The following is a 20,306-nucleotide window of genomic DNA, read 5'->3' on the forward strand; positions in this document are numbered from 1 at the left end:
TTAAATTAATTAAAAATATTTAGTGTTTACATTTTTTTATATAAATAGAATATATAATAAAGCCAAATCTTAAAAGAGTATTATTGGTTATTTACCAGCAAAATAATTTTTATTATATTTTCGATCGTTGAAATTATAAAAGATTATATATTATAATAAAATCTTTTTCATCAATTCTTTTTATTTGGTATAATGAAGACAAATTTAACAAGCAAATGATTATTACTATAATTATAATTCTTTATTATATAAAAAAAGGAAAAAGTTTCAGAATTTGTAGAATTTGTTTGGAAATGGAGATCAGCTCATCAGCATGTGTAACAAATTTATTTTTTCTAGAGAGTGGAACGGTATGAATGGATGCCGTGTTCCATTTAATAGATATCATATAAATGACTGAATAGATTTTAAAAATTATTTAATTATTTTATTTAATTATTATATTGTAAAAGAAAACAATTATCATGAAAGAAACATTTTCTAGTTTTACCGTTGATATGTCAGAGTGCGTTAAAGATCATGGAATAAATATTATACAAACAACCGCAGATATTATTCAAAATTTAGAACCACATTTTGATATAGCAATTAAAATAGCATCTTATATATTAGTTATTTATGATAAAGCTAAAACTAATAAAAAAATTTGTAGAGTATTTGCTGATAGAGTAGATTTAGCTTTAACATCAATAAAATATTTACAAAGGCATATTGATAAAAATATTGAAAAATTTCATGAAAAAAGTTATTTTGAAAGTTTTATGCATTTTATTGAAGTATTAGAACATATTAAAAATTTTGTTGAAGAAGTTTCTGAATTTAAAGGTTTTAAAAAATTTTTCGTTGCTAGTGTTGTTAATCAACAACTTAATGAAATTAGAGATGATTTTGATAATTGTTATAAATCATTACAACTTGCTATTGCTATTGATGATGTTGTTAATCGTGAAAATGAAAATGAAGAGATAAAAAGTGATTTAAGTCAATTAAAAGGTTTTTTTGAAGATATTAAACATAGTTTTAATATAACTGATCAAAAATTATCAATTATTACTGCAAAAATTGAAATGTTGGAAAAAAATTCTTCGATTTTGGATAAATCGAAACCGCCTACAATTGGTCCGGAAAATCTTATAGTACCAGAAGATATCATAGAACGTAATAGTGTTGTATTAAGAAAATATAGAAATTTGGATGTCGCTTGTAAGCCAACTAAATATTCAACTGACGATAATAATCCAGAATCAAAAAAAGCTGGTGCAACTTTAACGATTTGGAATGAATTAAGTGAATGTCCTTATATAATTAAATTTCTTGGAGTTTCAAATTTGGATATTTATAATGAAAATGTTACGGTTCTAGAATGGGCTGAATTTGGAGATTTAAAAAGTCTTTATGAGAGTAAGAATCTTAATTGGAAACTTAAATTAAGTATGGCGAGAGATGTTTTTCGTGGTCTTTGTTTCTTGAATCATATTCGTAAGTTCCATTTATTTTATTAATTGCCGGTATTTTACGTCCGTGAACTAATTTCATATGAATAATAGGTGTTTTACATCATGATGTTAGATGTGAAAATATTTTGGTAAGTTCTTTGATTCATCAATATACTCTAATTACTCTATGTTGAATTTATATTTAATTTATATATTTTAAATACTGTAGGTGGTTGAAGGATTTAAATGTAAAATAACAAATTTTACTTTAAGTCGTAAAACACAATATGTAACTTCCAAAGTACATGATGGTGAGAGTGTGAAACAAATGATGCGTTGGATGGCTCCTGAGAAACTTAAACCTTATCAAAAATCAAATCAAAATACGAAGATAGAACCATATACTTATGCATGTGAAATGTTTAGGTATGTCGAACGAATTGGCTAAAAAAGATTAAAAAAAATAAATCTTTTAAAATTCTTTCCTTTTTTTTTTTTTATAGTTTTGGAATGCTTCTTTGGGAACTTTCTTTTAATAGAGTACCATATAAAGATATGGAATATGAATATGATGAAATAGTTGAACATGTTATGAGTGGAAAACGAGAAACGTTAAACTTTGTAAATTGTCCACCTGATATAATTGATGGTTTCACCGAAATTATTACATCGGCATGGCAGCATGAAAATCGTAAACGTCCATCAACCCAAAAGGTCTCAAAAATTCTTGAATCATTATATAAATCTCATGAAAATAATTTGTTAAATTTAAATGAAGAAACAAATTATGAACCTCAAAAATCTCAAGAAAGTTCTTTTACTACCTCTACCATTTCTACCAATAATAACGCTATTGAAGTTGTTAATAAACATGTCATTGATCTTTTACCATTATCAGATGGTATTGAACATCATAATACAAAGGCTAAGAGAACAAAATCAAAACAAGATTATAAAATTTGTTGGGAATGTTTCAATGCACATGCAAATATTGGTAATAAAACGGCTATGTATTGGAAAGGTCTTTATTTATGGAAAGGTTTTGTTGAAAAGAATCAAATTGAAGCAAAAAAATTATTTAAAATTGCAGCTGACGCTGGAATGGCTGATGCTCAATTGGAATATGCTTTTGCTTATGATAGTAAGAATCTTAAAAATCCTGATTTACCTTTTGATAAAAAAGAATGTTGGAAATATTTAAATATGGCCGCTGAAAATAATAATTCTATAGCATTATACCACGTAGGTATTACTTATTATAACGGAAAAATGGGAGTAAAACAAGATAAAGAAAAAGGTATTGGATATCTTAAACTTTCCGCTTTACAAGATAATCCTAAAGCAATTGAAACATTAGATAAACACGGAATTAATCTTTAATAGTTAGTTATCTGTTATCTAAATTTCTTTATTTTATTTTGTTTATATTTATTAAATTATAAATTATAATAGTCTTTATATGTTAACATTAAATAAAACAAATCATATCTTTATAAAAAAAAAAATTATTATCTAGTATTGTTTGTTTATAATTTATAATTTTACAAGTTGATGATAAATTTAAAGGTACTGGAAATTACAAAATTATTGATTGTCCTTATCATCTTCGGGTTCTTCAAACTCTTTAGATTCTTCGAGTTCTTCAGGTTCCTCAGCTTCTTCAAGTTCTTCAAGTTCTTCAGATTCTTCTGGTTCTTCAGGTATAAAGAGACTAATACTTGCAGAGCCTAATAAAAAAGAAGAAAAAAACACGTTATCATCCATTAGATTCTTGAGTTTGAATAAAACAGACTAAACTATAAAGTTATTTACCTCCAGCAATTTCAGGTGTGATCTCATGACGTTTGAATTTCCGACTAGTATAAACAGGAGTCTGTGGAGTGATAGTTTGACTATATATAGCGCCGCTATAACTCTTGTCATTCTTGTTTTTGGCGTCATCTGCTGCTTCAAATTGCGATGTTTCAGAATGTTCCCTACTACTAGAAGTTGGAAACCAACCAAGCACTAATAACCATTCATAGATCTTCTCTTTAATCTGACTGGCAGTTGGACGTTGTTTAGGATCATCATCCCAACACTGATTCACTAACGTGCTGAAACATTCTGGGATTTCACTAGCAGCTGTTTCTGGAATGATGGGACGCACACCATTATGAATATCCACGACAAGTGAAGTATCATGAGAACGATCAGCGAAAGGTCGACTACCACATGAAATTTCCCATAGAATCATGGCGAAACTGTATATGTCCGAAGCTTGGGTGTATGATTGACCTCGTAAAATTTCAGGCGCCATGTATGGTAAAGTACCTTGAATCTCACCCGACGCGATATTTGGAGTATATAAACCAAGATCATTTATACGAGCATTTACAAAGACGTTTTTGACTTTGAGAATGTTGCCAGTGTGTAAATTGCGATGAGTTATACCAGAATCATGAATGATTTCAAGGCCAGAAATTACATCTCTTATAAGTTCTAATTTGCGACGCCAGTAAAGCTTGAACTTGTTGGCTGCCAAAAATTGGCGGAGATCACCCGGGTCGGCATATTCCATTATAATTGAATAATCACTTGTAGCTGTTTCTTGTGAAATTCCATAGTAGGTTATATGATATTGACTTGCACATTTGAAATATTCGTCAAGCTTTAAAATTGAAATATGTAATTTTTGTAATTAATTCATTTTCGGTTTGGTTCAAGTATAAATTGAAATAAAAAAATATTCTTACCCCGGCAACATAATCATCAAGTTTGCTCTGGGAATCTTTTAAAGTTTTGATAGCTACTCTTGTCTCACCAGTTCTTATCCAACGTTTTTCGTCATGACTCCATCTTACGTATTTTCCATCTAACCAAGTGGCTGTAGAAGTTGTTCCACCACCACCTTTTGTCAAATAAGTAACATCCTTCAAACGGTCAAAAGGTATCCATTGAAGAAAGGAAATATTATCATCTTCAGAATATCTGATATACTTAACGAGGTTGTCAAGTGTTTCATTCCCACTAGAAAAATCTTTTTGAGTTTTTTCATAATGATGCTCAAAGCATGACTTGCAAAATTTTTCGTTTAAACATTTATAACAAGTGTCACATTCATGGGGTGAAACCTTTATTCTCTTAGTTGTAGGTTCTTCACCCGAAAGTTTATGTTTGGAAGCAGAAGTAGTAGGTTCCATGGTATAAAATTTGAGAATTGGGTAACTGAAAAAATTATGATTTTATAATTTTGAAAATTTGGTTGAACAAATAGCTTTTTTTATAGGAATTGGAAGTATCGGAAATAACGGAAATAACGTACCGTAATTTTAATAAATTCGGAGATTTTGAAAGTGACCTAAATGAATATGTTAAACGAAACATGGAAGTTTTCAATGAAGCGTAGTTTTTTTTGGAAATATTTAAAAGAAAAAAAAAATTTTTTTTTCACTCTGTTTAAATTACCTTAATTAGACTTGAAGGAAATAAAAAAAGAAAAAGAAGAGAAAAAAGGAAAAAATGAGAAAGAAACCGTATATATTCAAAAATTGCATGTTTATATGCTTCATTTTCCAGTGCATGAATTGAAACGTAACACGATGATCCAATGAAACCAATGAATTTAAGAAATTGATGTTCAAAATAACGACCTTATTTGGCTACTAGAGGGATTTTCCAATCAAAAGTGGAATATTTTCTTTTCCGGAATTTAGTTCCTTAATGATTTATACGCATGCAGTTTATTCTTGCATTATAACAAATTTGGTTTAATTGAAATAAAATAATGAAATAAATGATTGTTTCGCAATAATTAGTAAGGAAATAAATCAATGAAGTAAGAATCGCTCAGATAAATGGCGCATAAAAATTAAAGAATCGTCTAAAAAGAAATATGAAAATAGAAGGCTCGCCTTAAAAAGAAAAAATAAAGATCGTCTGAAAAGAAAGAAAAGCTCTTGAGATGTTCTCAACAAAAATTAGCCGTCAAATTATCCGACCGAAAATTATATTTTATCATCATATTATAACAAAATATAATTAATTACTTGGATATCTTTAGTTGAAAATATTTTTATTGATTATCTGATTATCTCTGTTATATCTGATTATCTCGTTATGAAGAACGCGTAAAACCGCGTATAAATTATTACGCGAAAACAATTATTTATATATTTGGATAGATTGATCAATTGATCAGTAAGTACTGTAATGAGTCATTGATGTATTTTTTGTATATACTCACTTTTACATGTCATGACTAATTTATGGAAAAGTTTGTATAACCGAAAAATATATAAAAATCCCTTATTTTTTTTTTGAAATTTCTTACTCTCTCTCTTTATTAAAACCGAACTTTTTTTTTATAAACATATTTCAAAACAGGAGAAAGTAATACAAAAGGAGATGAAAATAGAATGGTTATCTTATTTTTTCGTCTTCTTTTTTAAATCTATCTTCTCTCTGTCTAGTTCTTCTCTTTATTAGGTCTTCTTTTAAGCTCTTTTTCCTTACATCTTCTTTTAGGTATGTAGGTTGGGAGTGTGGTTGGAAGTGCGGGTTTGTGTGTGAGTTGGGAGTGTGAAAGTGGGGTTTGTATGTGGGTTTGGGTGAGCGATGTTTTATCTTATTTTTTGTCTTCTTTTTTTAGGTCTATCTTCTCTGGTCAAGCCACAGGACATTAGATTGCGAAAAAAAGAAGCAATGAAATTTCATTAGATCTTACAGACAGACAAAAGCTCTTTACCAGTTTTCTAGATGTGTGTAAAATGGCTTAGGAGACTTTAAAAGAGGTGTGTATTTTTTTATTTGCAAAGTGAGTAACTTCCTAAGCTAAAATTAGAACGGATAACTCATTGAGTCGGGGAGTTCACAAATTTTACTTAGGAGGGTACTGGATTTGTTTGTTTGGTTGGGTAAGGGTGAGCAAAGTGGGTAATTCCTATGAAATTACCTGCTTTTTCTTTTTTATTTTATTTTTATTTTTATTTTTTTATTCCCTTTTTTTCTTCTTTTTTTATTTTTTTTATTTCTCTTGTTCACCTGATAATCAACTCAAGCAGACAACATCCTACTTTGTTATTGGTAAAGTCAGCTAATTCTAAAGGAGGAATTGGCTATGTCTTCTTTACCATTAAATAAAAATTTAGCACATTATTAATAATTTCTTTTTTCTAATAACAGATAATAGGCAATGCAGAGATTTACAATCACTGGAGTGCAGTTTATTATATATTATAAATTGGATAACCAACTCTAACTGTAACTTTTCTACTACGAAATAAATAGAGGATAATGAAAAAAGTGCAGCATAACATTAACGATCACGTGAATATATATTTGTAGTTCAGGCCGGGAATTACAGGTTCGGCCTGAATTACCGCAACGCATTAAAATCATCATCTGCGTTAAATTAACAGTATGAGGAAATTGATGCTGTTCTTGCTATATGTTTTTGATTTTGTTTATTTTTTTCCATTTATATAAAAAGTAACTTCCGAATGATAGTAATAATGCCAAATGAAGATCCGGTTATAAAAATGGGGATGATGAATCCATAATATTATTAGGAATTGAAGGATCAAATATTCTTGTCCATATGTATTCATATAACCATATATTTTCCAATTACGTGTGCTTTATGAAAAATTCTGGATTTTGGGATTTTTCCAAAAATAATTGGAATAGACCATTCTCCTTTCCCTCCAAAAATTATTACTTTTTTACCATCTAATCCTATTAAAATAATAAAAACGATTAAAAACTGAAAATCCAAAAAAAAATTATTTATTTGTTTTTATTTACAGTAATACATGTACATACCGAGTACAACAGATAAATCATATCTTTTCGAAGGTATTGAACCTGAAGTCTTCTTTAGTTAAATTATTAGTTGTTATAATTATTTATAGTAACAATAATGATATAATGATACTAATGATAATGATAATACATTTTGACTTACTTTTATTCGGGTAGCTTCCGATCTTTGGAAAAAGTGGAACCAAGATTCGTAAGTAAGTACGAATCTTGGTTTTATTTTTTTTTATTTTTTTTTAAAAAAATACTATGAACGGTTACTAATAACCGTTCTTTTCTTTTTTATAGGTTCGGGTGGACTTCCGACGAATGGAGGAACTAAGATTCGTAAGTACGAGTACGAATCTTGGTTTATTTTATTATTATTATTTTATTATTATGAACGGTTACTAACCGTTCTTTTCTTTTCTTTTTTATAGGTTTGGTGTCTCGGGTGGGCTTCCGAAGAACAGAAGTTTCGTAAGTAGAATCTTAGCTTGGTTTTTTTTTTTTTGCTTTTTTTTAATATTATGGAACGGTTACTAACCGTTCTTTTCTTTTTTTATAGTTTCGGTGGGTTTCCAAAAGATCAAGATTCGTTAGCGTCGCCTCCAAAAAATGGTAGCCGGATCTAATTTGCCGGGTTACACGTGATTTCGGTTCATACCATTGTAAAAATAAAATAAAATAAAATATTATACACATCTCAATTGACAGAGTTTTATTAAAACACAACATACATATTTTATTTAAACATGTTTCTGAAAATTTAATACTATAATAAGAATACAAGGTATTGGGAATAGTAATCTTTCCAAATTTTTGGCCTAGTTCTACGATTTTCAAGTGCTATAATATCAATTATTCATTTTTTTTCCAATGAGTTAAGATTAGAACGAACATTTTTTAAATCATAAATGCCGTTTTGGCTTGTTACGAGATTCTTCTAATAACTCTTAATTAATATTTACATCAATAAAAAATTTAAAAATTAAATTTTTTATATCGTAATATTCGTGTATATCTTTTTTAGTATTTCCTGCAAGTAGTCTTTATATTATTTCAGTATTATTTCGGCAACGTAAACACTTTTTAAAGCAACACCTTTTATATTCAGAAACATTTAAAACATGACACCCTTTACAGACTTTTGTTTTGTTAACTTGACATAATCAAATAATAAACAGTTCATTAAAATGAAGAGAAAAAAAAACCTGATTCAAAATTGATCAAACGAAAAAGTTATGCCACGTATCGACGATACGTCAAAGCGACGCTAGCCGTGATCAGAAGTAATGTGATCTAAAAAGTATTTACTTATAAATTAATGAAACAATTATATGAAAATAAGAGATCAAAAAAAAGATATATATTCAACTGAAATTAGGATGTATGAAGAATAAGTTTTTTATAATTGATAATTTTGAGATGAAAATAATTTACTTAAAAAACTACGTTTTTGATTATTAAAGTAGGACCCAGAAATATATATAAAAGGGTCAGGTTTGAGTTTGCGTATTTTGAACTAAAAAAATAATGAAAATCTTTCCTTTTTTAGATAATTTTTGATAATGCCAGTCAGGATTTTATTTCCTATTATAGTAACTGACTGGCATTATCATAATTCCGGCCCTGAAAAAATGCGTACAGCTTCATAGTAAAAAATTTTTTTCATCACCTGACCCTATATATATATTTCTGGGTCCTATTAAAGTCCTCAAAATTGTAAAATACTTTTTATTTATATTTGGAATAACAACTTCAATAACAAATATATGAGATACTTCGTTTTTTTCTATGTTAGGCAATATTTGTTCATCTTTTATAATTTTATCTGAATAGGGTACTTCCGAATAGTTGAGAATAAACATCGCGGTTAATCATTACAATTAAGAATCCATCAGAGTTGATCCATCAAAGTTTATCCCGAAAGAAAATAAAGACAATGTCCAAGCGTTGAAATATTTGAGAAAAGGTTTGTTTGAGATATGATAAATTCATGCGTCTAATCATTAAATTATTTATTGTTTTAAAAACAATTTCATTGTCTAAGTTGAAATTTAAGAATAAAGAATAGTTTGCTGTCTAAATTCAAATCGTTTTGTCTAAAGTATCTTGAATATTATAATCTGCTAATGCATATGCTCTATTATGTGCAGCAAAAACACTATGTCTTCTTGAATAAAAGTCATAATAAAAATATTATTTTTTATCAATTTTAAATAAGTGGAAAAAAAAATGAATTCGTTAAATAAATAAATCCTTAAAGAGCGAAGTATGCGTTTAATTGTACGACTTTTTTTTCTAAGTTAGGATAATTTCAATTGTAAAAATAAAATTTTCTGAGATTTGCTAGTGGTTTAATAATTGAATAAACCGAAAACAATTATTATATTTTAAGGTAAACTTCCCTTTTTTCAAAAAAAAAAAAAATAACAGATAATTTATCCATGTTGTATATTATTGGTCGCATGAAAAGACAAACTTCAAAATCGATATCATAATAAAGAATATTTTCAAATATTCTTTATGTACCATAACTTCTTGTAAATTTAGAAGTTTTTAGTATTTTAACTAATTCTCAAATTTGAAAAAAAAAATAACGAATGAAGCTCCGATAATATTTAAATCATACAAAATAAATAACTTTGTCTTACGTAAAAATTTTTAATTCTCAGAAAAAAAAAATACTATTAATTAACTAATTTACTATAATAAATAATACTTCAAACTGAACATTAGGCAAAATAATATAAAAAATATTAAACCTAATTTTTTGTACTCTCTACCATCAGTTCCAATGGTAGGTATTCTAGGTAATATACTTGGTATTTCGATAATTTGTGGTATTTCAGTTTTTTTTCCACTTAAATCTAATAATTTAATTTAACGCCAATTTCTATTTTATATATGTTTCTTGTGATAAGCTATTTTTTTTTTGTTATGATAGCATTTGTTAAAAGATGTTTTGAGTTTGCTTTAGAAGGTGATCCTGGTATCGATGTTATTTGTAATGAAAGTCCTGTAATTATATCAGTCACTAAAATCAATAAAATCACAGCACTACATTTAAATAAATGAATTATTCGTTTATTTTTTTTTTTGAAAAAAACTAAAATATTGGATTTGAATAACTTACTTCTTTTGGGGAAATCCGCAATGTCATTTCTAACGAAGGTTTCTCAAAAGAATATAATTATATTCGGACTTAATCTATAAAATCTCCATTTTTTATTAACCACGATTCTCTTCCCAAGACTTGTTGTGGAATTCATGGAACATTTGTAGTGTTTGCAACACGAACCCAACCTCCTGTTATTAAACAATTTAATACGTTGATTCTTTAAAAATTTATATGATTCCAAATACAGTACAATCTACTACGTAAATTCTTACGTTACGAATATATATATACAGTATATATATACATGTATTAGTATTTGTATTAATTCAAAATCAAAATCATCTTAGATTTAAAAATTAAATTATTTACCTCATTGTCATCTAATTCTAATTCTTTATTTATAAACTTCCAACACAATATCTCTTTCAAATTCATATAATTGTTTTGTCGCTTCATCTCTTAATAAAAATTTTAATTGACTTCTCACTAAAGTTTAAAGCTTGATCCTTTAGGAAAGTCACCAGCCTTGAGCCTTCCATTTCATTCCATAGTCTTGAAAAATGATTTGACAATTATATAATAAATCTTTTCAAATGTTAGCTTAATTCTTTCGATGTTAAGAAAATCAAGTTAGCTTGTTAGTCAATCATCTATGACAGCTTAATACGATCCATTAGGTTACATTTTAAAATCCTATTAACATTATTATTTATAAATTATTGGTATGCACGACTGCACAAGTTCGTACAAAAATGAAAATATATCTCTCTTTGCATTTATAGGAAAGATAAACGGCGAGAAGAAAAAAGAATAATATATACATATAATGTATAAAAACATACATGAAAAAATGTTTAAAATAAATGTCACCTAACAGTTTTTCAAAACGGAAAAATTTTCTTAATTAATTCATAAGTTTTTTATTTTTTATTTTTAATTCACAAAATGAACCGAGTTAGAGTACAAATTACCGGACCCTACATACTAGGGCCGAAAGCAATTTACAAAACTGAAAACCAAACACGTCTGACCCTTACGGAGACAGTATAGGTGTCGTCGAAATTAATTACGGCATATGAAGCTTATACCGTAATACCATTCTACCACAATTATGCCGTAATTATTTAATAAATTATTGAATGCCGATCTTGATATTTTAAGGCCAAATTCCCATTTTGCCGTAATGCCGTAATTATATATACGGCATTTCGACGACACCTATAGGAGACAGGGTGTTGCCATCTTGATTGGAAAAAAATGTAAATGAACGGGAGTGAGGTGAACTCTCTTCCGGACAAAAAACCAAGGAACAAAACATTAAACGAACCGTGAATAAAAAATAAAAAGTCTATACTATAAGATTACAAATAAAAGAAGTATTATAAAATGAGACTTTATTATGAGGTAAAAGAAAAATAGAAAATTCTCTATGAGTAGTCCAATCTCCTCCATGTAAAATACTACTCTAGATATCCAGCGTATATAGGCAGATTCGTTAATACGGTTTACGCTGTTATTGTATCCTAAAACGTTGGATCGTGCGAGGTTGAGTACGATGTGTAATTATATTGTCTTCACGTAACATATCAGAATGTTCTATTTTCCCGAAGCGTTGATGATAAGTTTTTTTTTTGGGCATAGTAATACCCAGAGTTAATTCCCGTTCTTTAATGGCGTTGGCGTGATCTCGTCAAATATCATTATTGATGTCTTTCATAAGTGGAGTGATGAATTCTAATAAAGCACTATTAATTCATAAGTTTTCTATGCACAATTTTTTACTCCTATTGGATCATGTGACTTTTTTTGCCGCTCTTACCCATTTTTAAATTCTGTTTTCCTACCAAAGAAATATTTTTATGGTACAGACTATTTCTTTGATTATTACTTTATTATTCGTAGACTATTACATGATTTATTATTATTATTGTTGTTATTTTTTGTATGACATAAAGTGCATGTGATGAAAAAATTTCAATATTTTATTTCTTTTATTGTTAATCGGACTTTGAACTCAGAATCTGGAATCAGTGTGATTAACTAATTTTGGCAAATTCCGACTTTTTATTTCTACTTTTTACTTTGAAATTTTGACTGTATTCCCAAAAAGTATACCCGATTTTAGACCATTATCTCAATTCCCAACAGATACAATCGTGACTCAACAGAAGATTAGAAAATATACTTCATTCTGCCATCTTTAATTTACATAAACGATCTTCTAGGGTGATTTATATATGATTTAAGGTTAACTTTATTAAGCTATATATACGCGTCTTAAATCTGATTAAACTTTTATTATGAGGACGCGTTTTGCAAGTCAGGAGTATGTACTGATCTTACTGATGATTATTATGTTAAATTAAATTAGTCAGGAGTTGCAGACCATCAGTTCTCTTCGCATTATGGACTTTTTTGATGAAACCGACATCCGCCAATGGACGTGCAACAACGTTATAAAACACTATAAAGAAAAAAATGTCGAATATGATATAACAAATTTTCGATACCATGAATAAAGATATTAAACATGTGGTAAGGTCTAATAAAGATCCGTCGCGTAGAGAAAAGGCCCAAAGTATACTCAATAATTGGAAAGTATGTTAATATTGTTTTACTAGAAATATTGTGGTGAAAAGATATTTAAAGCATGGCCAAGCTGTACACTCTTAATCGATCAGTTATGAACTCTTAGTTCGTGCCTACTTTAACTTCCTTTGGCAGAAGCCGTGCACTCTTAGTCGATCAGTTATGAACTCTTAGTTCCCTGCCAAGAGCATCAAAGCCTTACACTCTTAGTCGATCGGTTATGAACTCTTAGTTCGATGCTCTAATGAATACCAATATTGTGCATTTAATTATTAACCTGTTGAACTTTGCTAATTATACTTCTTTTCACTTAGAGTTGGGTTAATGACTTCAAAAAATTCAATCGGGATAATAAAAAATTGCAAAAACTAATTTCAGAACGTAATAGTATTTTGATGGTAATAATCATTTAAACGTATTTATGTGAGAAAATGTACTTAACTATGCGAGAATTAATTGTTTTCTTTCCTTTCTTATTTCATAGGCAGTACAAAAAAATGAAATTATTAAATTTACAGTAGTGAGAGATAAGGTAGCACGTACAATGCTTACGCGACAATTAGAAAACTTCAAGGATGAGAGGCCAAAAAAGTGCATGGTATTTTAATAACTGAGAAATATCTAGATATTGCTTCTATATATAATATATCTAACATTATCTTTGTATATAGCATATAGAACAAGATCCAACTATTCAATCTCATCAAACTCCACAACCCATTGAAATCATTGAGATTTCAAGCGATGATGACAATTCGGATATATATTCTGACTTTGATGACGAAAATAACAATAAGGACGATTTAGAAATTGTGATCGAAGTTGGTCCAGATATTGCTCCCACCGAACTAAAGTCAAAGGGAACTATATCGGTATATCCGGCTGAAGATAGGCCAACAGACACTTGGGTGTTGCCCTCTGGAAAGTTTGTGGCTGATGCGATATGTGGTCCCCCTACCCTTCATAAATCCCAGTAAGTTCTATATCTTTATCTTTTTTTCATTGCTTAACATTCTAACTTATTTTTTATTTAACTTAGTCCATCTAATATGGGGATTGTACATCTTGGAGCAAAGGTCTAATGACCCGAGTGGATAGATAAGGAAGATTGGGAGTATCTACAAGAAAGTGTCGAATATCCCAATGATACTCTAAGCCCTGACATAGAAAAACTTTTCAGTGATTTATTAGAAACTGTAATTATTTAAGAAAACTTATTATAATAATGCACTAGTGTATATTTATTTTATTATTAACTAATTACAGAATTCCCTTGTGGAATATTCGGAATATCTCCACAATATAAGATTTGATACAAAAAATAAACAGATGGAATTCGCCATAAATATACTCTGGTGGTTGTAAGTATTTTTATATAATGGTACATTTAATGTTGTTAATACCTTAACCATTTGATTTATTTTAATTTTAAGCACGGACGTAGTGTTTAACCCATGTAGCGCATTCCATTGTCCTTGCGAACAAGAATCAATTTTAGGGTCACTTTTAATACATCCCATTTTGCAATATGTTTTAAAACATTCACAACAAATATGTATATATACCGTATGTTTCAGATTTCAATATAAAAATATATGTATATCTTTTTTTTTATTTGCTTGTAATAAATAATTAAAAGCTTTCTTTTAAATAGAGGCGAATTCTACCTTCAAACAAGCGCAAATCAGCGCTTAATTCAGCGTAAACTTAAGCTGGAAGATGGCAATCCATTAGGTCTTAAGATTGATAGAGTTTTCCAGTCTGCTGATAACAAGCCATTCGAATTTGGGATGATAGAATTGTCTGGTGGATATAATACTAATGATTTTCCTCGATATCTAAAAGATCATGTTCGTGGTTGCTGGGGTATGCAAAATAACATTGCAACAAAGCTTGCATTTGGTGATTATAAGAATATGAGGCAGCTTCGTGCGTGGTTCCTTCATACGCATGGTGGTAAGTGAAGTGTGAAATTTTGAGGTTTAACTTCTAAATAACTATTAAATCAAGTGTCTTTGTTTACTAATAGGACAAGACGTTCAAGTTTGGGGAATGGATATACCCGTCAGTTAAGAAAGTTTATTGTATGTTTCTCCTTGGCGCTTTTCGGTTCCCGATCAACTGGGAAGATCATCATGAACTTTTGCACGCACTACCAATATTATGGAATTTCGGTGTAAGTTCATGATTTTTTTTGTAAAGTATCTGAAGTATCTCATTTCTGATCTTTTTTTTTATACAGAAAGGTTTAAATGACACTGTTGATGTACTTGAAAATTTAAAGAAGTCACACAATCGCAATTCAATTATATCTAAAAAATCGGAATTAAAAACATATATTTATCATATTAAACAATCTCCAAAAAAACCTACTGGCAAAAAAGCGCATAATATCAATCCAATGAAGCGTGAAGAAATCAAGGATCCACCTTCACCTTCACCAATGCCAAAAAATGAATCTTTTTAATAGCCAGACAAAATAGACAGAATAATAATATATGAACATTAATTTGTTTAATTGCAAAGAAACAAATCTTACAATGTATACAAAACTTTTAGCTAAAAAAATAATAAATATGCATATATACGGTGTATTTTATTTTTATCGTAATTGAAGTGATTGAAGAGGTTAGCTAACGTTTAATTTGAAGAAATAATTCTAAATTTTTATAGGTTGTCGAGCTCTTTATCCCGCCCTATTTGTTAACCGATTTTGGCACATACGCATTTCTTTATTAATAATTTAAATATAAAATAATACAAATTACGTTACATTAAAGGATATATTTAGCAGTTAAACCTTATTTTCGGAGCGTAACGGAAGTTAGTTTTTTGTACTAGTTCTCTGTAATGTCTAAACGGAATAGTCTAACCAAAAAATTCTATATAATTATAGTGTATATATTAATTTCCGCAAAGTCTAACCTAAAGTCTAACTCAAAAATTCTAATCGAAAATAAAAATCTGACCAGAATATCCATGTAAAAATTTCGTATAGTAATTAATGTGTTAGATTCTGAAATGTCTAACCTAAATTGTCTATCCAAAAATTTTTAACCAACAATTGTTTAGCAAAAGAAACATATCTAACCGAAAAATATCACCAAAAAATCGTATGAATATACAAAAAAAAAATAATTAAATTAAAAAATTCGGGTCAGAAAAAAAAGTAAAAGAAAAAGGAGGAAACTAAAAAAAAGTTTAAATATTATATGTATTGTATTGAATGAAGTTTTTTTTTATATATTTTTAATACTTTATTATAAAAAAATCATTTTTTCAAGTTACTACGCAACATTTATACTTTATAAATGTAATCAATTATTTGAAAAAAATAAATAAAATGAGTGGCTAACAAACAAATAAAAAGTAATTTTAGGTATTTTTTTTTTCATCAAATGAAGGTATGGTTAAAAAAAAATATACTGTAATAACAAATTTTATGAACCCCTAAAATTTCTGCAAAGTGTTAAACCACATTTAGTTATAATTTGAACAAATTTGGTAATTGTAGATAAATCTAAACTTAAAATTATGCGCGATTGGATTGTTATACGATAACTAATAGATCATGCTTATAAATATTTTATCATTAGTTAATTTATTAGATTTGGTTAACTTCTAATTTCTAATTTTGATATTCCTATTTAACACAAAATTTGAGACGTCATAGCGAATTTAAGAAAATAAATATAAACTCTCAAGTTTATTACACAATTTATGATTTTGCATAATAAAAAAAATATCACATTTTTTTGCAAATCTTTTTATATCAGAAAAAAAGTTTAATTTTGACGTACTGTACTTTTTTTATAAAAAAATAAAAAAAAAAAATTAGGAGAATTTTATAAGTATTAATCCTGCGACATGTCGAATTAGTAAATTCTATTTTTCTTCCAATTTATTTTGTAATATAGCAGAAACAATATAAATCAAGTATGATAACGTTACTATAAAGAGTTATGGTGTAAAACGTACGACTTGTTTAACTTTAAACCATGGTTTCTTATTAGTCAACAGTGAATTTTTTTTTTAATTCTAATGTTATAATTGCTTAATTTAAAGCACAAACTACTATATTAAACAGAGGGTTATATTTAATGCACCAGATGATTTAATTCAAAATTAGTTAAACGTAATATAAATTCAATATAAATAATTATGCATGTTCATCATCAAGTGTTTGTAAAATTTTCAAATTACATAATCTCTTTTTACAGTTATCACGTGATTCAGAAATTCTTTTTTATTTATGCACCTGCAGCCCCTGCAGCACAATTTCATCACATTAATCATCACTCTATTTATCACCTGTACCGTACAATATTTATTTATATTATGCATGAGCGTGACAATTAACTCGTTTGCTTTGTTTACGAAATTTTGTGAAACTCGCTCCGGAATTTGTTAATCCATAAATTTCATTTTTAACAAAAAAAATTTAAAGTACGCTACTTAGACAAAAGTATTGGACCTTCTATTTTGTTAATTACTCAAACAATAATACTTGAAATTTTAATATGTTGACGTAGACCCTACAAAACATATATTCAAAATTTCGTAGTTCTAGCCTTCATATAACTATGTTAATTAAAAAAGAATTTGGTAATTGTTACATTGGATCCTCTATTTTTGTTAATTACTTAAAATTACACATAATAAAAATGCTTGAAATTTTAATGTATTAATTAAAAAAATTTGAAAAATTTCTGATTGATCGTTAAATTAAAAAAAAAAAAGAATAATTTTTTTTATAGATACTTGTTAATTTCTAAAAAGACAAAAATATAAAAAATTCATATATTTTATCCTTTAAAACTTTGGCTTTCAAACAATATAAAATTAAAGCATTTTATTATATAAAATTTTTGATAAATATAAGCGTACAGTACTGTTATTATTTTTAAAAATTAATTTTCTCCCAATTTTTTTTTATATTTTTAATTAATGAAAAAATTACATTTTATCTTTTTTTTTATTCATTTTATTAATTGTTTTTTTATTATTTAATAAAATTTGTGCAAAAAAATGCAATTATCATAAATAATTTTTTGGGTAAAAAAAAAACCAAATTCGGAAATTTTTTCATCTAAAAAAGCATTTTTTTAATGAAAAGATAAAAAAATCAAGAATCAGAATCTAAAAAGTATTTTTTAATGTAACAAAAGAAATTTTAGTTCAAAAAAAAAAAAAGAAAAGAAAAAACTGACAATAAAACATTACCTACCAGCAGCTTCCATTATGATCGGTTCCTTCCATTTAAAACGCTAAGACCAAACCTAAGGTGAGAAAAACAATTCTTTCCGATGGGTCTCATTAAGAAAAAAAAATTATTTATTAGAAATAATTGTCATTTTTTTTTTAGTGGAATAACCTACCGATCATCCGCAGCAAAGTAGTATCAGAACGTGGGTGCGACCTACTGAAAAAAATTTTAAACAATTAATAATTAATAAATGTATTACTAATCAGTCAATAAATACCGATTATCTTGAATTTTAAGGTAATTAATTAACTAAAATAATAAAATAAGAAGTTAAATTATTGACTAGAATTATTTGAATAAATAATGATGAAAAAAATTAACTGCAGCAAGTACTTTGCATTAAATGAATGATTTTCATAATTTGCATTTTCCATGTAATACCAAAAATCACCCGATAGTCTAATAAGTTGAATAAAAATCTACATTCGCGAAACTTAAATTATTCAACACGAATATATAGAAAGTAAGTAACGGAAATTGGCAAAGTAACGTAAAGTCACATGATCTATTACGTTACTTCTCTTATATAAGGTACGGAACGTAAATTTTTTTGGTAAATACTTAACGCTACTCCTTATATTTGCCACATAATCACGTCATGTTTATTTGTTTATCAAATCTCGTTTTCAATATAGGTTCATTTCCTCGGTTCCTTCCGGTTCTGCAATTAAGGTTCAGTTGTTTTTTTATTTCATTTCAGTTCTAAAATTAATAAAGGTATTTTTTTTATTTTTTTTATTTTTTTTTATTTCGTTTTTATCTTATATTTCGTTTCTTACTAACTTCATTTTTTTTTACTTTATGGTTTATTTTTACTTGGTTTCCTATCATTACCCAACCTCCTATCATGATCATTTTTTTATTTTTTGTCTCTCATCATTTTCACCTCATATTACTTCTCATTATTCGTCTCCCATTATTTCTATTACATCTTTTTATTTTCCATTATTTCTTTTTCTCTCCTGTTTACTTCCTATCATTTCTTTTTGTTTCTCATCACTTCCTTTCGTCTTCCATCACTCCTCTTTGTCTCCAATCACTTCTTTTCGTCTCCCATCTCTCCTTTTCGTCTCTCATCACTTCTTTTCGTCTCCCATCACTCCTCTTTATCTCCCATCACTTCTTTTCGTCTCCCATCACTCCTATCACTTCTTTTCGTTTCCAATCACTCCTTTTCGTCTCCCATCATTTCTTTTTGTCTCTCATCACTTCTTTTCGTCTCCCATCTCTCCTTTTCGTCTTCCATCTCTCCTTTTCGTCTTCCATCTCTCCTTTTCGTCTCTCATCACTTCTTTTCGTCTCCCATCTCTCCTCTTTGTCACCCATCATTTCTTTTCGTCTCTCATTACTCATCTTCGTCTCCCATCACTCCTTTTTATCTCTCATCATGTTCTATTTCTCCTTTTTGTTTCCTATCACTTCTCATTGCTCTTTTTTACTCCCTTTCATCTTCTATTACTTTCCATTACTCCATTGTTATTTCATTTTTTTATTAGCATCTTTTTCCTTGATCATTATAATTTACTTATCTTTTTTATTTATTGTTATTGTTTTTTTTATTTTGTATCACTTCATTAAAAATAATTAAATAAACATGGTGATTATTTCTTTAAAATCTAAAACGTGTGACTTAAATTTTAATATTTACGAATAAAATTTCATTAAATAAGATTATTTTGAATTAAATATGTTTGCAAAAAAAATTTTTTAAAAATATCTTCGCAATAAAATTTTAAGTTTAACCGATCAAAATTAGCTAAGTTAAAATGATCAGATCAGCTATCAGCCGATTCTCTATATATTGTGCATCATGTGACAATTGTGGACTTCAAAAAAAACCCAGACGATGATCGATGATCGCCCAGGCAACCCTATATTATTTTCTGTACCTTACTTATATAAGGGGAATATAATTGACTTTACGCTCCGTGAGGGAGTAACCTAAAATAGTAATATTACGTTACTTACTTAGCCAATTTCCGTTACTCACTTACTACCTGCCGATAAAACAACATCTATAATATTTTAAAAATATTTTAAAACTAATAATTTTTATAAAATTGTCTATTTTTTACATTTTTCAAATAATATAACTAATTCACATTAATTTATT

At 27.9% G+C, this 20,306-nt stretch overlaps 3 protein-coding genes across 3 annotated transcripts; 2 read left to right on the forward strand and 1 right to left on the reverse strand.

Moving 5' to 3' along the window:
• Positions 1–445: 445 nt before the first annotated feature.
• Positions 446–2,816, forward strand: OCT59_027022 (uncharacterized protein; the record flags this gene model as incomplete). The annotated part of the gene is made up of 4 exons (XM_025317680.2): positions 446–1,479; positions 1,548–1,585; positions 1,666–1,862; positions 1,940–2,816. Exons 1-4 carry the CDS (start codon positions 465–467, stop codon positions 2,814–2,816), a joined length of 2,127 nt encoding a protein of 708 aa, XP_025177766.2. The 5' UTR covers positions 446–464.
• OCT59_027023 (uncharacterized protein) lies at positions 2,812–4,802 on the reverse strand (the record flags this gene model as incomplete). The annotated part of the gene is made up of 5 exons (XM_066136656.1): positions 2,812–3,163; positions 3,249–3,566; positions 3,750–4,086; positions 4,172–4,643; positions 4,741–4,802. The coding sequence occupies 5 exons, from the start codon at positions 4,800–4,802 to the stop codon at positions 3,021–3,023; spliced, it is 1,332 nt and encodes a 443-aa protein (XP_065993124.1). The 3' UTR covers positions 2,812–3,020.
• Positions 4,803–12,849: 8,047 nt separating this feature from the next.
• On the forward strand, positions 12,850–15,394 carry OCT59_027024 (uncharacterized protein; the record flags this gene model as incomplete). Its single annotated transcript, XM_066136657.1, has 10 exons — positions 12,850–12,936; positions 13,242–13,325; positions 13,412–13,525; positions 13,599–13,900; positions 13,967–14,003; positions 14,194–14,288; positions 14,361–14,426; positions 14,582–14,883; positions 14,957–14,995; positions 15,174–15,394. 10 exons carry the CDS (start codon positions 12,850–12,852, stop codon positions 15,392–15,394), a joined length of 1,347 nt encoding a protein of 448 aa, XP_065993125.1.
• Positions 15,395–20,306: the final 4,912 nt, after the last annotated feature.

Source organism: Rhizophagus irregularis, chromosome 7 (genome assembly GCF_026210795.1).
Source record: "Rhizophagus irregularis chromosome 7, complete sequence".
In the NCBI taxonomy this organism is placed as follows: Eukaryota; Fungi; Glomeromycota; class Glomeromycetes; order Glomerales; family Glomeraceae; genus Rhizophagus; species Rhizophagus irregularis.